The 17,206-nt window shown below is 41.8% G+C and overlaps 1 protein-coding gene across 1 annotated transcript in view; it reads right to left on the bottom strand.

The window, feature by feature from the left end:
• AOAH (acyloxyacyl hydrolase) overlaps positions 1-17,206 on the bottom strand; it is a gene marked incomplete at its 3' end in the record, with an annotated part of 82,532 nt that overhangs the window by 58,414 nt on the left and 6,912 nt on the right. The window contains exons 3-5 of the mRNA XM_080338718.1: positions 8,440-8,535; positions 3,956-4,016; positions 2,756-2,855 (exon numbers count right to left, since the gene is read on the bottom strand). Coding sequence (XP_080194844.1) covers positions 2,756-2,855; positions 3,956-4,016; positions 8,440-8,535 — 257 coding nt within the window. The remainder of the gene's footprint in view (positions 1-2,755; positions 2,856-3,955; positions 4,017-8,439; positions 8,536-17,206) is intronic.

Genomic DNA, 17,206 nt, shown 5'->3' with positions numbered 1-17,206 from the left:
ACTGAAAAAGCAGCTACATGTTGATATTTGGCACCTTAAAGGCAATTAAAACCTGAACATTACTTTGCCTTTTGAGAGACAGTAATTCTATAATTATTTCACTCCCTTCATCACTACAAATATGATACCAATCCTGGGAAAATGGGCATCCAAAAATCTAAATGAATAAATGAAGTACCTGAAAATCAATAGAGTTGAACAAAACAGTCATTAGTATTAAAGTCTTGTTCAAACACTTGGCAGGGGACTGAGCCAACATTTGCAGGATCATATAACTGAAGTGATCAATCAAATTACAAACCAAAGAAGCAAATGTGAGGTAAACTGCATTTTATGCATCTGCATCTCTGACTGTATATTTTTTTTTCACCCATAATTCATCTTTCCTCAATCTGACTTGTCACAGAGTTACTGTGGGCAATTTATCAACCGCTTGAGCGTGAACTCTAAGCACTGCTCTTCTCCTCCCATCTTCACCAGCCTCCTCACACTGTCTTGGGGCACCAGGTGTGCTAGAAAGGAAGGCATAGTCAGGGTAGTAAAATTGTTTTGTTGGTAGAGTTTCTTTATCATGGGTGAGAAACAAATACACCTTGACAGAAAGGAATTTAACTACCTCTTGGAAGAGAGAGAGTTTACTTGAGACACTCAAAGGGAGAGTGTCCAGGCTACAAAAATGAGATTTTTAATTTTGTTTAAAAAAAAAAACCCAAACCAAAACAAAATCATCTGTTGTTTTCCTCAAAGAAAGTGCAGTCACTGGAGCTGTCACTGGAGGTGGAAGGAGTCAACAGCTTGGTCCCACACCTGCTCAGACAGATGGGAAGAGCTAACCAAAGATTTGACAGCAACCCCATGAGTGGCAGCCTGTCCCCTTTGGTTGATAGGTCAGAAACTTCACCACAGGTCTTCTAATTTCTGCATGGGAGCCACCTCGGTTTAAACAGCCTCCCTGTCCAGTCTCGTTAGTCTAGTTTGCTGTGCAGCCACAGAGAGTCCATCCCTTTCTTTCAATGCAGTTGACTGTCTGCATCCTCTTTCACTCCAAAAGACAGCTTGCACATCTGCCACCAGCAGAAGTCAGGGTGCAGGGTGGTTTCTGCTTCTCTTTGTTCCCTCGCACAAGCAAGAAAGTCCACATAAAAATCTAACCCTCATGCTGGCAGCGCAATGCATGTGCTACCACCATTGCTACAGCTCCTGCTGTCCCTCTGAGTGAGCTGTAACACTGGGGGCCAGGGGAGCCTCCCAGCCCCTGCTGTACTCTCCCCTTTACCTCTAGGACTCCCAATTTAAAAAATAAAATAAAATAAAATAAAATAAAATAAAATAAAATAAAATAAAATAAAATATTAAAATAAAATAAAGGCCCCACGGCCAGCTGCTGTTAGAAGTGCAGGGGAGGAAAAAAATATGCAATTACCTGGTCAGAAGGTGCTAGAGACTCATGAGTGTTTGTGGGGTGAGTAAAGACCTGGCAATTATAAAGGGAGAGTTTGTAGTAGGGTGGCTCTGATTTACCTTGGGGAAGGGCGGAAGGACCCATGAACTGTTTTATCAATTCAGATGCAGAATTTCTGAAGGAACCCATTTGATGAAGTTTGGCCAATATCCTGAGCAAGTCAAGTTAGTGGGGGCCCACTCTGCTGCCTGCACTCTTCTTTCACCCCTTCCTGGTTGCACACCCATATATCTCTATGTTGGTATAGCATGGAGCATAGTAGTCACATGGGACACACCTGCTATAAAACAAATGTTACTGTCATTCTTGAAATGCAAGTGTTTCTCCATGCCTTAATATTGCCAGAACTAAATCCATCTTGGGGATGAACCACAGCTCACCAAATCTCATAAAAAGGCTATGACTGATTTAAGTGGCTGCTGGATGAGGCCCCATGTAAAATATCTGGTGGAAACCTTTAGAAATCAAACTTAGCTTTATCCATTCAGATGCAAGGAAAAATATTTCCAAAAACAGATGCCTAAGTGAATCACTTGCTTTTTGACACTGCCAAAACCTGACCATCACTCACAGGTTTTAGCGTGATTGGGGCTGCATGATGACTTAGAAAACAAAGAAAACAAACAAACAAACCTCACCACAACTAAAAAAATCCCCAAACAAACTGTATCTGTCTAGACACCTATGTATGTGTCTGTGTAGCAAAGGTCTAGGACATGCAATCAGGTTACCATGGTGCAGCAGGTAACTGTACATAACAAAAGTAGTGGTAACTCATTATGTTTCCAGCCTGTGGTGAAAGATTATGCATGTGAACTTAAACCTCTTGCATTGCAGACTAATCCAAGTCAAACAGCCCTGCATTTGCAGCAGGTATCTAGAGCCTACACAGCCTGCCACAGCAAATCGGGCAATGTGGGGATAACTTATCATGCCGTAGTAATGCTGTGGTGTAGATGAATCTCAGTATCTGGTTTGAAGTTACTGTACTGCTAAACAATAAAGTCTGGAGAAAGTGAGATTTTATTTTCTCTACTCTTCTTTGACCCAGACTGGTACAAGAGAATTTGGCTCAGTAATGTCCACTGTCTGACAACAATGTTGTTGGTGGCACACACAGCTAGCATGTTATGCACCTTTCAAATAGACCTTTTCTTAAAATGTCCATGCTCAAAATTTTGAAGTTTATTTCCCAGACAATGCACATGCACTGGTAGCCTCTATACTGTTCAGCTCCAGCTTAAAAGACCTTCCACAATCAGTAGCTTTGAGAAAAGTAGAAAACCAACTCACCTTGGGAGGAGGGTAGAGATGACAAAGAGGTTGGCCTGGATCCTGTTTACACAGCTTCAAGGAATGGCAGACCACATCGGCATTCATTTCCTTGTCTATGCTGAAGGAAATGGTGCATAAACAAAGACTATTATGTTCTTCTGGGTGCTTGAAGGAGAAGCTATTTCCATGGGAAGCTAAATCTCCCTAACGCCAAACAATAACCTCAGCTCCTTTCACTGTGGCCTGAAATTGCTCCTCAGTTCATTGTTGGGTCCTAACGATTTTCTGCCATGACACCCTATTCAGCATTTAAAATTGGATCCCAGGATGATGAAAAAGCACCATGCTTTATACACAGCGCCTGAATCAAATATATTATGATTGTTCTGGTTTTTAATCAATCATAAGTCTGACAAAGATTTTAAAGGTTAAAGTTAATGCATATGCAATTTGACACATATGAATGTTCAGTCATTAACTCAAGAAAATAACCAGAAAACCTTCAAAGATCCTTAACCTTTAATCACCAAGCACAAGTGCTAGGATTGTTTCTTTCTTTTTGGGATACATCTCTGGGCTAATCAGGAATTAAATTAAAATGTCTGATTATAGCACTTCTTAGTCCTATAAGCACTTTGCAGTCCCTTGACTAGTTTTAAAAATAAAAATAAAAACCTTAGGGAGAAAGAAGGTCTAGCAAAAGCTCTGTTAATTAAACTAAGAACTTTCAAAGAGGAATAAAATGACCTACATTTTATTTTTTTAATCACTTACATTACTTAGTAGGCTTCCCCAAGAGTGTGTATCAAGGTTGGGGCTGAGAGAATGTAGGGACTGACAATTAGCTTGATTAAAGGTAGAAGGGAAAGCAAGAGCCAAGTATTACAGTAGCATGACTCTGTAGAACCTGTCTCACACACACGGTTATTTATATTCCACCCTCAGTCAAACGAGCTGAATTTCAAAAGGTAATTACATCAGGTGGGCCTGATCTGAGATTCAAATGGAGTATGAAAATGGTTACCAGTGGCAGCCTGTGTTTGTTCATTCAGGAATAGCTGTGCCAAATGCCAAACCAGCATCACTCCCAAGCATCTCAGCTTTAATGATAATGTGATTTTAAGAGCAAAACCCCGGCACTTCAATCCAACAGCACATCTGTACATGTCAATAACAAGCTAAACAAGCAAAGACCTGAGAGGACGCAGCAATACTTACAGTTCAGCTATGTGTGGTCCGTAAAGTTCAGCAAGTACGTAACAGAATCCTTGCAGTTTTTCTAGAAAACATATTTTTTTTTAAGTAATTGAGCACAGTGAAACTGGTTTTATAACAGTCAAAATACACCAGGAGTTCGTTCATTAAGGTGAATGCTGATTTATCTTAGAGGAAGGTGTGTGAATCCATGACCTCAGTATAACACCAGAGAATGAGAAAGCCTGAATTTCTAACCTTGCCTAGAGCCCTTCTCTAGCTGCAGGCAAGCCACATGATAAAGACTAAAAAGGGTAACTAGCATTTGTTGAATATTCTGAGTATGGCATAATGAAAAATCAAAAGAAATCATACATGCCACAGCATCTTCTAAGCAGTTTACACAAACAGCTCAATACATTTGCAAGAAGAAAGAAAACATATATAAACTGAAGTGCAAAAAGTGATGTAGGGCTTGATGCTACTGCTAGAGCTGCCTTGGAGCTTCTGAGGGTTTTTGCGAGTTAAGAGAATATGTTTTGTGTAGAGCAGGAGTTGCGCAGGAGTAATTACATTCAAACAAATATTTGACACTTTTCATTTGGCTTCCTCTCACAGACTGCAGCCGTATGCCTTTTTTGGGATGCTGGCTCAGGTGGCTTTCTTTAATCCTGGTGAAGCATGCCTTCCAGAAGACAGCTCATCAGAGATTCCTTTAAGGTGCTGTTGTAAAAAATTGGTGCCCACACCTGAGTAAAGACACTTTCAGGAGAGTTTGCAGGTTTAAATACAGGTAGGGCATGATGGTAGCACCGGTCTCATAGATCCTATGAAGGAAAATTGACTATTTCTTGGCCTGAACAGACAAGAGCTAGTTAACCATTCACATATGCAGTAAAGAAGGTGTCAGGCCTTGTTTTGGCAGGGGTGGTGTTGTGAAAAGTCATGAAGAGGCAGGTTCATACAAGTGCAGTGCTGACAAACTTGCAGCTGCTGAAATTTCTGAGACATGTCATTTTCTCTTGCACCTCCATTAACCAGGCAGATAACTATTTGTACTTGGGGAAGAAAACATAGACCATCCTTGTCATTCCCAAAGAAAAGCCTTAGAAAACCACAAAGCTGAATATTCAATTTCAACCAGCATCAGGCTTGACATGCCCAGGGCTGGGGGTCTGCTGCCTACAAGGTGGGCAGTTTTGCTCCAAGGAAGGTACGAAACCTTGCAGCACTGACTGCATCAGCAGGGATCGGTCGCTCTCGCTCCTGTAGCTGCTCTCGCACCAGGACTGCAAACACCCCAGCTGGCAATTTGCACCCAAGAAAGGAGGACTAGCATCAGAAAGGCAGAGGAGGGAATGAAAAGATAATTTTCCCAATACCCTCCTACTCATACAGTATTGCAGGTGGCTTCTGTAACTATGATAGCTGATTTTTCTTATCTGCTGCCAGGTGTTTTATTTCAATCAAGTTACTATCTTCATTTCTTTACCTTCTTCACCATATAACTCCTCTCTATTGGCTCTTTAGAAGCAATCTGCAAGTTAAAAATTGGCCTCCTGGCTAGAATTAGATTTTACTCTTGCTCACCTAAAAGGAAAGACATCACAGATATCAACAGCCCTGTGTTTGGTATCATCACTGATTAAAACACCCTCTGACAAGCCTTGCCTGTGGGACACCTGGCTTCCTATAGCAGTCACAAGAGAAGGTGGCCGGCTTCCCCAACACTCCCCGCTGTGCATCACAGGCAATAGTCTCCTCATGAGTTTCCCAAATCAGCTGGTTTCCATAACAATTCTGGCCCTGGAGGAGCCAGCTGGCTGCTGTAACCTGTCCTGGTAGCAGCGAGGCGAGGAGGGTTTGGCTGGCTGTCAAGCTCTGGGGAATTGATGTTGGGGGTCTGCTGGTCACACTGATTTCTATGCGCTGATTTCCTTATGCGTATAGGAAACTTGATGTGTAAGTATCCCATGGTGTAACAAATGATGGGTAGAAAATAACACAGCCATAACATAAAATTATCGTCCTCTTGGAAGATACAGATGCCATTCAGGCTTCGGCTTCCAGCAAAACAGACCCAAGCCAGGCACGGTGTTTAGAGGACTTGCCCTCTGACCAGTCTGCATTCACCTCTTCACAAACCTCTGGTTCTGCTAACACACACAAGGAGAGAATTTTGCAGAGAGAAAGCTCTGTTAGGAAAAAGTTGCATAAGTCAGAAAGGACAAGAAGAGAGAAAGAGAAAAAAAAGGACTAATAACTTTGAGTGCTCAGGGGCAAGAGAAGAGCTTAAATCAAACTAAATGTTGGAAAAATTAGAGAAAATTTAGAGTTTGTTTGCTTTTGTCCTGCTTCAGGTAAAAGAGATTCCCTAAACTGCCCTGTTCTTATGTGATAAAAATCCAGAAGGTTTTCCTCTGTAGTTTCACAGCCTTAGAGACACAAATTCTGGCTGAATCCCAGAGGATAAATATTTACAAGAAAGATAGTACTAATCATGTTGCCGTTTCCACTTGAGCACCTAGGTGTTTACATAGTGGTGGCGGACACAGAAGCAGAGCAGGACTCAGAGGCAACACCAGAGGCAGATGGTCTCAGAGCACATTTTGGGTGTCAGATACCTCTGGTTCATCAAGCAGACAGCCAGTAGCCAGGTGAACATACATTCTTGCTAACAGCATCTCTTACACAGTAAATACTGCCCATTGCCTCAGACCCAGCCTTTCTGGCTGCTCAAAAGCCTCCTTCACCCATGGTATTACTGTTCTTATTTTCACAGGTTTATTGGACGTGTTGCTGGAATCACACACGTTGCAAATATTTACATATAAATAAGGATGTGATTGTGTTTTCTACACAGCCTATGGGATTGAGTGGGACTGACAGGTACTGAATTTTTCTCTCTCTTTTTCTCTAAATATTTTTTGTATTTGAACATCATGTAACTTTCCCGGAGGCTTGATCCAGCCTCATCTTGATTGTATCAAAATTATAGGAGACACTTAAACCACACAAGTTCTCATTCCCTTTTTGGCCCTAGGAAAAGCCCCATTGCCATTAATTTGTTGCTGTTACTCTTGCAATCAATTGTAGGCAAGTGTATAATAATGAAATTGTTCCTTCAGGTGAAATGGCATGGCCTGTTTAGTAGGTTTGCTCCTTGTGAACATTCAAAGCTTTTCTACTGTTCCAAGCAGCAAAAAGCAGCTGTTGATTCCTCCCGGGCTGCAGCATTCACCTCCCAGGAGAGGATAAATCAGGTTACATTGTAGCTCCCACACAATCCATAGGATTTTTCACTCCTTTCAAGTTCGGGGTCAGTTTTTTCTATTGAGTGTATCCATGCATCTCATAGAAGGTAACTGGATTATACAGATTAACTACAGGGATAATAGGATTTTATGTTTGTAAAGAATGGCAGCTGAAAAAAAATATCTTGACATGTCAGTGGAACAAGGTCCACTGAGTGAATCATGAACATAGAGCTGGCATGTCATATTTTAAAGAAGAAAATTGTATTTTAATACCAGGATCAGTTCTGATTGTTACTTCATGGTTATGTGCCTGTAATTTAAAACTCTGAGGATATGACTTATGGAATAGAAATCAGATAAGCATCATTCTATCAATGAATGAATCTCAGCAATTACCTCCCTGCCCCCTCCTGCATTGGGAAATCCTCTCTTGGAAAGGAGGAAATTAATATTCTACATGCATCTTCCATGAAACTAGGGTCTACAGAGCAAGATGGTTTCTCAGAGATACAATTTGTGATGTCTTATATAAATGACTTCTTAATGAAGAATCCTAACCCATCTTTTTACATTCATAATGTTAAAAGATATAATGAATACGAGATCTAGTTACTTAAATAGTTATAGGACTGGTCTGTGAGGCACAAAGCTCTTCTGGCATTCATGCTGTTCTCTATTTAGGGATGTGCATTCGGACAGCTAAGCTCCTTTGTACAGATAAAATAAAGAGCTTTGAAATTTGTATCATCAGTTACATTTCAATAGCTTTGCTGTGCAGACCAAATGCTCACATCTTACACCTGTCAATCTCAGCTCATTTTTGAGATTTTTACAATAGCAGCTCTCTATACCTGCTGAAAACATTTTCATCTTCACCATTGCTATAAAGACCCATATCAACAAGAAGGACAAATGGTTGGGCATACAGCGAATCTATTATTAGGCTGCTAACAAAGAGACAAAGTGGACAAAAAAGGAGGGAAGGGGTCTGCATGTGTTGTTGCTCACACACATGTGGGCTTAATACAACCCCGTCTCCTCTAACTTTGGGACAAAATCCCAGCTCTGAAGCCAAGTGAGACACACCACTGACTTCCCTGCAGATAGCACCTTGCTATCTTTCAGTTCTCTTCATTTAAGGTGGTGCACAAGAAGTGTATAAAGCTTTTTCAAACTCCACGTGTGAATTTTTAATTAACAGAGAAATACAGCAGTACCAACATAACATATGGCATATTATTTGGTACTTACCTGGTATGTAGTTGCACAGTCTCTCCATGGCTGCCTTTACTGTACTGTTGTGCCACTGTGCAAGCTGTTCAATTACAGACACCACAAGCACGCATCCTTCAAACAAACAAACAAATAAAAAGAGTGAATATGGTTATCTGTGAAGTGTGATGAAGCACTCCACTCCATCAAAGTATTTCAGGCATCATTGGGCATTTCATTTCTTGAGATGTTCCATGGCAGAGGAGTGTTCAAGGGGAAAAAAATACCTGTGAATTTCTGACTTTATTCAAAACCTGTAAGTTACGAGAATGAGGATGCTGATGCCAGAGGAGTGCACTGAACTGCCTGGCTTTTACAGCACTGGATGTTGCTCCTGAAAAAATGATTTTCCACCCTTTCAAGGATTAAGATTCAAGGAGCTGGGAGGACAGACACTGTTACAACTGCCTGCTTGGCCACCTGCTCTCTCATTATTTCTCACAACAAAAAAGGCACAGGTCTGTACTTGATAGGAGTTCTATACCTCTCCACACAAGCCACACAGAGAGCTACTGAAACTGAAAAACAAATGGGTTTGACTGCCTGCAGAAGAGATGGCATGAAGCAAATGTGACTTCCGTGGCTTCACTTCTTCAGAGAGTTTCCTCCGAAGCCCCACGGTGCTTGGCATGCACAGAGCTGATGGGCCCAGCTACGCATTTGCTAAAGCCATAATGTCTTCAGAGTTCATTCTGCTCTCCTGCTGTGGTTGGAAAGTAACCACTTCCTATGACCTACAAAGCTGGTTATTTCTCATTGCTAAGTCTAATTGCTCCTTGGACTGGCTGTGGCTGAGACCCAAGAACTCATACACTGTTGTGAAGTGTTTCTTGAGATGTGCAGTACTTTTTCTGGTATTTTGGGGATGAAGTATGTTCAATGTGATCCCCACACAGCAATCATTCAAAATCCACGTGATGACCACAAGTGGTTCATTTCAATTCAATTTTAAATTGCTGTAGGCCAGCACCATGCTCTCTCTGTAGTGGCTTCACCATTTTATAAAGAAACCACATTTGGTGATGCAAAGTCTGACCAATATAGTCAGACCTGACAGTCAGATTGAGGTCACTGCCTGGACTCAGAGCCTGTATAACAGAGATGGGTATCCCAGGCAGCCAGGACACAAGGAGTCAGGATGCCAGTTTCCAGCAGCCTGAATAAAGATTTCTCTTTGAAATCCCTGTAGCTGAGCCCTGTTTCCTCCCTCTGGAAGAAATCTCAGCTCTCAGGGCTTGCTCTGACACAGTCTGGAAGTGGAAGTGAGCTGCAGTATTTGGATGTAGCTGCAGACCCACTTTTTTCCAAAGCTCAAGAGCATTAATGTTTATGTTTTCAGACTGGCCCAACTCTTCAAAGTGAGCTTTTAAATTCCTTCCAAGTACCTCTGCCTATGTGCTATTAAATCAAAGAGCTGTTTTTCAACATAAATAACTTTGATGCTCCTATGGATCAAGTAGCAAGTCAAAGAGGAGGTAATACAATTGGAACTTGCTGTAAGACCAATATCTTTGAGTCTTCTATTACTTCTTCTAGCCCAAATACAGAAATCTAGTGGAAATTACAGTGAACTTGCCACCTCTTTTGCAGGGATAAAAGCCCACTTCTCCATACTTATTAAATAAAATGCTCACTCAAAGTCCTCTGCAGAATGATTTATAAAGTTTGCTAAGAGCCATTACCTCCAGTCAGCCTAAAAGAACAGAACAAATGGAGATGAATACAACCAAGAAAAACCCCTGAAGCAAGTCATTCCATCTTCTATCTCCCTTCTACCCTCCAAAATAGCCACAGGCTAGCCCAAGGAATTAACAGTTAATTAAAACACAAGAGCTCATAAAGAAAAAAGTACAAGTAGAATAATAAAGATCCAAACTAAACCCAAAAGGTATATCCAAGCTGGAGGGTAAAGCGTGCTCAGGACTTGGGCCTGGAGAACAGCTCAGGGCTATCTGGCCCCTGTTAAACCACAAGCAGATGCCTTAGCACAGCCTTAACCCATGCCATGCTCCAGGCAATCATAGAATTACAGAACAGTAAAGGTCATCTAGTCCAACCCCTCTGCAATGAGCAGGGCCATCTTCAACTAGATGTCTAGCCTGAATCTCCCCTCTTTTAGTTTAGAAGCATTATCCTTTGTCCTATAGCAAGCGGCCCTGCTAAAAAGTCTGTCTCCATCTTCCTTACAGGCCCCTTTTAAGTACTGAAAGGCCACAATAAGGTCTCCCCAGAGCCTTCTGTTCTCCAGGCACAATGTTTGTTCCTGTGCTGAGGAACAGTCCCCAGAGCACAGGTGGATGACAACACCCAGCTGAGGCAGGGCGGAGTTGAGATGTGTAAGAATCTTCAGTTGTTTGGGTGCAAGCCATGACCTGCACTGGCCCCAGAGGCAGAAAACAGACCCTGGCTTATTTGCAAGGGTAGCGTGAGCACAGCCACTGTGGACCGACTCCGTTACTTAGGGCTGAGATGGCAGTGCATGTCCTTGAAACACACTGGAAACACACCCAAAAGACATAGCATAACTTGGTTCTTACAAGGCCATATTATTAACACACATGAGCAACCTACAGATAACCAAAACTAGCCTTCTATGTCTGCTTTATTCATGAGGATGGAGGCTCAGAAAAATTAAATTACCAAAATGTTGCCTTAACCACAAAACCACATACTATTTCATTGTCTTCCTTTCTCCTCTTACCAAGGTCAGGCCCTCATCTAACAATCTTGCTGTCTAGAAGTCTGAAAGACAAAAAGGAGTCCAAGCAGAAAGAAAGCAAAAAGCTAGTCCTTTGATATTTTCTAAAGGAGACAGCTTTTGTTGTTTTACCTCTCATTCTTTTGCACCAGGAGCTTGAGGAAGCTATGAATAAGGATGTGCCAGAGCTTAGCGAACATGGGTCCAGGAGTCTGTGAGAGGTGAAGATAAGGAGAGAAGGAAACTCGGGAGACACAGAGATTAGCAATGTTAGCAGAGGAAAATGCTTCAGTGGGTAGAAGAACAGAACTGAGCAGAGGGGCAAATGGACAGCACAGATGGACCAGATGCCAATGCAGCTTGAGAAGTAGGATGACCTGACCATACTGTGAAACTGCAAGCCTGGGTGCAAACAAAGCAAGGGTAAAGCCCCCATTGTGAGCACAAGAATGAGCCAAGACACAGGGGGACAAGAGAAAATCAGAGGGATCTGGGATGTCATGTCCCTGAGGCTCAGTAAGCTGTCGCACCAGGGAGCTGACAGTTTCACCAGCTGCAGCAGAGAGAAATTACACTCATTTTGCCTGTGCTGTGTAACTCAGCACCCCTGAGCCTTCAACCAGGGCCTCCCAGCACGCTTTGCAGAGAGGAGATAGTTCTTGTTTCTTGGTCCCTGGCTGCCCTGCCCACCTCTTCCACCCGCCTCACTTGTTGGGCATCCCCGCTGAGTGGCATGGAAACAGGGGGCTCCAGCTGGGTCCAGCTTTCTAGAAGTCTATCTCCCATATCCAGCACACCCTCATCCTCTGCAGGCCAAGAGTGTGCCATGCATTGCCACAATGCAAACACTGCCCACCTCCCCCCAGCACCCACATCACTACTTGTGCCTCCTGTGTGGTGGTGGGTCTGCTCCAGCCGCAAGCAGAAGTCAACACCTGCAGCATCTCTGCATTCTTGGGTGCCAAAATGCTGGCTCCAGTGCTGCAAAGAGATATTTTATTTCAGTGCAAATGCTGGCCCGATAAAAACATCCATGCAACAAGCTGACCCTCTGACAATGGGAAAGACCAGCCCATGACATGGCCAGAGGAAAGTTCTTTCCTTGTCTGCTGGGGAAGGTGTGGGCAGATGAGGAAAGAGCTTTCCTGCGGCTGCAGTGCTGCACAGCCCCGTTGCACCTCAGAGCACCGCTTTTGCGCTGAAATAGAGTTATTCATCCCAAGTGCAGGCTGAGCAGCCTGCCTAATGGTTCGTCTCAGGGTGAGGGTGCAAAGAGACTCCTCTCTCTCTGACTCTGATGTTGTCCCCATGACTCTCACTTTCATCATCACAGTGAGGTCTTCTTGCCTCCAGCAGAGTCAGTGCAGAGAAAGGGGCTTAAGGACAACCAGCCCGATTGCTCAAAATTCAAAAAGTTAGGCCAAGGATAAAAATAGCCCTGGTGTTTCTATTTCCTCTGTTATACAAGACAACAGTCTCCATGGAATGTGTTTCTCTCTCATGTTTGTCAAGGTACCACAGAGAGGGGAAAAAGAATAGCTATTTTTGATTCGGCTCTGCCAAATGGAAACAGAATTCTTAATCACAAACACAATCATGCAGGTAACCCTGCTCATGGAGCGGTCTCCCAGCAATTAAATGGAATTTTTTCATGTTGATTAAGTCAGTTAGACACTTTTATGTCTATTGAACCAGGCCTAAAGGGAGATTTGCTTCACATGAGAATTAATGGAGCCATCGCTGAGTTTGTGTAGTACTTAATGCAGTACCTTGGGCTACCAGATGCGATATGAATATAAATAACAATAATAATAGCCTGACTACTTGGGAAAACCCCACAGAGCTGAACTTCAAAATGTTTACTCTCCTAAACTAGTCCTTGCTATCAGAGAGGGGATGCTTCTGGTCACACTGTTATACCCTCTCTGACTCAGGTACCCACAGACCCCACCTTGGTTATTCAAATGCTCCCACACAAATGCACTTATTCCAGATGAAATGCTACACTTCATGGGACAAGACAATCAAGAAAGTCTTGACTGATTTTCAAAGGCATCTGCAGTTTTACTTGAGGCATCCTCAGCCTCAGGTGCTGCAGCTGAAGTCCCTAGATGCAAATCTGGGGAGCCTTCCTGCCCTTCAGTGGGAAAGGTGCTCCCCAGGACTGTGTGTCACCAACATGTGTCACCAGCTGATCTGCTCTGTGGTTCCCCTGTCTACCCAAGATTTTATCAGGTGCTCTTGGTCCACCTCTCTTTACTTCTCGTGGCCTGCTGGCAGCTCTTACTGCCCCACCATGGACCATGTCCATGGCAATGACTGCTTACGTTTGAGCCCTGCTGGCTTCAGAGCCTTTCATTTAGACTGATGTCATCAGGACCAGTTTTTGGGCTGAAGGTTGTAAATTACTTAGGAAAAAGTCTGCATCTGGGAGGAGAGGAGGAGGAATGTCTGAGAGGACTCACTGTAGTCCAGGCAGTCTAATACACCCACAATCCTTTTTTTTTAATAAAAATGTGCTCCTCCCAGTAATTCAGATTTATCTTTTAGGACAACCTATCTCCTGTGTTGGGCTACAGGCAAACCCTCAAGAGGTTAGTGTCTATAAATTAAAGTTAACTCAGACTGTCCTCACTCCTACTCCAAACCTGCCCTCTTTTTAATTGTATGTATCATCTTCTCTGGATTTAGTGACAGAAAAAGATTTCACTATTGGCTGCAGCGTAAGAAGTCACTACCCTCTAATGAAGTCAATAGAAATCTCCCTGCACACCAAGTATCATCAGAAATGCTAACCAGTTATCCTAGTCTTTAATAGGTCTTAATTCTGCTGGCTAAAAATGGAAAATAATTAGTTAGCTGAAAAGGACAGGGGGAACTCAGCTGTCTTTGGCTGTAGAAATCTCACTGCTTCAATTACTTATGATGTGTATGAGAATTTAAGCTTTGTAATAGTCTGGTATCAGTAGAAAAGCACTTCCAGATCTGGACAGTCATTAGCAACTATTGCTTCCTTTTAATTTAGTAGATATTTACATGCTATTTGTTTATCTTCTTGAGCTGGGCACATATAAGGCAATGTAGATAGGCTTCATAATTAAAGGTCAAAAAAAGCTCTAAATTTTTTATAGTTGCACATCATTTCTTCAGAAATAAGTTTCAAGAAATTGACTCTGTTTTCGCACTTCAGTAACAGGTTTCAGTGCCTTGACAGGCTGAAGGATGCTTTATCTGGAAGAAATTCATTGGTATTTTAATACCTACCAGCCATTAGAAACTAGACTCTGGTATTAATAAAATGCCTGTCTCTTTTCATGATAGTTTGTCCCATCTGCTATTAATTTCTGAAGAGATAAGAGAAAACCATAACCATTTTGCTCAGCAGCAGTAATCTGAAAACTCATACGTCAGGAAGTACTTCTCTTCATGAATTTGAAAATAGTGTGTAATAATAAAATGACATTTCCAATAAGCTCAGGGAAAAAAAATCATACTCCAATAAAAAATCAGAGCTAGAGAAATTCATTTCTTCACTGTGAAGCCTCTGGCAGTTTGAGCAGACTATTTAACTTAATCCACTTCTGCCGCACACGTTTGAAAGCCTCTATAATTAGAATTATACCCAGGGACGTCAAGAAGTGTCTGGATAGTGAAAGCTGCCTCTCTAAGTTTCAGATTTGTAGATATATTTGTCTGAGTAAAACTCTGTTAAATGGGATTTCTGGCACCTGGCACATCCTTCTTTGCCATCCTTTGCTCACATTCCTGGGTGCTGGAGATATCTCTTGCCCCTCCAACCATATCACTGTTCCCCAGCCATAAATTAAACATACCCCCTGGAACACAAGGAGGAAATAAGCCCAAGAAAGTGGCCCTGGACACAAACAGCTCCTTGCAAACCCTGCCAGCCGGGCTGTGGTCACCCTGCTCACTCCTGGTGGAGCAGGAGCCGGAGCCGCTCTTGGCAAAGAGGCAAAACTCTGCCTCAAATATCTGCCTGCAGCACCAAGACCCTGTGTAAGTTAATCTATCTATCACATTGCTGGTTTTATACAGAAGACGAAGGTTTTCCCAAAACATAATCTTTGCTTCTTCCTTTTAGAGGTGATCATAGGCTCAAATGCAGTTGTTAAAGCCTGAGGACGAGGAGTCCCCAGAGCCTGTCTACAAAAGATGATACTGCTACTTCTCATGCAGATGCTGTTGATCTGGTGTAAAAACAACTCCTTTCTAATGCATCTAATCCAGTTCCAGTTCAACATAGAACAAGACATTCCTGTTTGAAATAAGAGTGTTCACATGGGGATCCTCTGAGATGGATGCATGCACATGGGTGTTCTAGGTATAGGCAGACCATGGAAATGCAAAGTTACGATACAGGAATGCTTTCTTTTTCACTATGCATTCCTTTCCTAATACTTCTCAATACCCATTTTGCCATCTTTTGCTGCTTCTCAGAACTGAGCTGATACTTTCAAAGAGCAGTCCTCTATAACCTCAAGATTTCATTCCAGTGTGGAAATATAAAGCTCAAATGACATACCTGTACATGCAAACTTAGGATAGTTATTTTCCCATATACAGGCAGAGAATTTGTTGCTTTGAAAGGTAATTTAGAAAAGGAACTGAGTGTAAAAGTCTTTTAACTCAGACTTTGCTTCCTATTCCATTTACAGTGTTAATGTATTTCACAGAGATACTGAAGTGATGGAATATAATTATAGGTATCCATATTCAAATCTGTTGGCATATACCAGACCTTTTCCCCCTAAATTTGCTAAGTGTCATAAAAGATCTTGGAAATGCTAAATAGTACACTATAACCAAACCTGTCACTGGGCATAAAATTACATATAGTATACCGGCTAAAGACATTTAAAAAATATTAATATCAATATGGCAGTATTTTGAGTGCATTGTAGCTCTGTAACAAAACCAGCAAACCCTAGAATATCAATTGTGATTTCTGTTGCTTATGCAATAGCAGTGAGCCACTTTAGACCCCTAACTTCAGAGCTCTATGTATTCATTGTTGTTTCCTTAAGACACTCAAAGAGGACTGTGATACAGTTATGCCAGTACAGAAAATTCAGTTTCTATCTAGTAGAAGACTCTGGTATCCATACCTGCCAGCCAAATGTATCCCTAGTGATTCCTACATTACACTTTAAAGAACCTTATTTAACAAAATCTATAACTCCAAGCATTTCCAATGGAAATGCTTTCTGCACTAATTAAGAGGGGGAAAAAAGTGTATGTATGTGTGCCATTAACATATTTTTCTTTTACAAATCAGAAAAGTGTATTAAAAATTTACTGAAGGCTCCATGGTTGCAGGGGTAGCTAATGTAACTGGATATATTCATCCTTGTCACAATGGTTTGACCATTTTAAGATTCCGAATGCACAAACTTTGTTTCGGATATACAGTTCCTAAAACTGCTTAAAGTGATTGCTTAAACATAAGCAGAAGTTCTATACAGGGCTAACATATGAACAAGTGTGGGAGGCACACGCGCTGTGGCAATCAGCAACCAACCAGACCATTAATACTAAATAAATAAGATTATAAAAAGAAACTTACACCAAAGGCAAGCACGAGAAAGAAAAACATACAAGACTACCCATGTTCACCAATGAACAAAAAAATATATATGACTGTGTACTTACATACACATACATGTATATATGTCGGTATGCAAAGCACATCTTTTTATAGTGATTGATAGATATATTTGCATTTTACAGACATAAACTTTCAATAAGACTTGGTGTGATTTTGAAAATTAAATTTTTACCATCAGCTGCTGAAAAATGTGCATCCCTGTAGGAAACATTCTTATTTTAATAGCTGCTTTATTATCGCTACAGTACTGCTCAAATGCCTGTCTTTCTTTTATCCGAAGTATAATCATATGAAAAAATTTTATGGTCAGATTTGATATTTATTACTGATCATCAGGCCAAATTTTGCCACTGAGTAAAATGAACAATGTTGATGAAGTGAACAGAGGTGCTGTGGCTTGGCACTGCTTTATCTGGACTCAA

This window comes from Nesoenas mayeri, assembly GCF_963082525.1.
Source record: "Nesoenas mayeri genome assembly, chromosome: 2".
NCBI lineage: Eukaryota > Metazoa > Chordata > Aves > Columbiformes > Columbidae > Nesoenas > Nesoenas mayeri.
The sequence above is the reverse complement of the archived record's forward strand: the minus strand, read 5'-3'. Positions and strand labels throughout refer to the sequence as shown.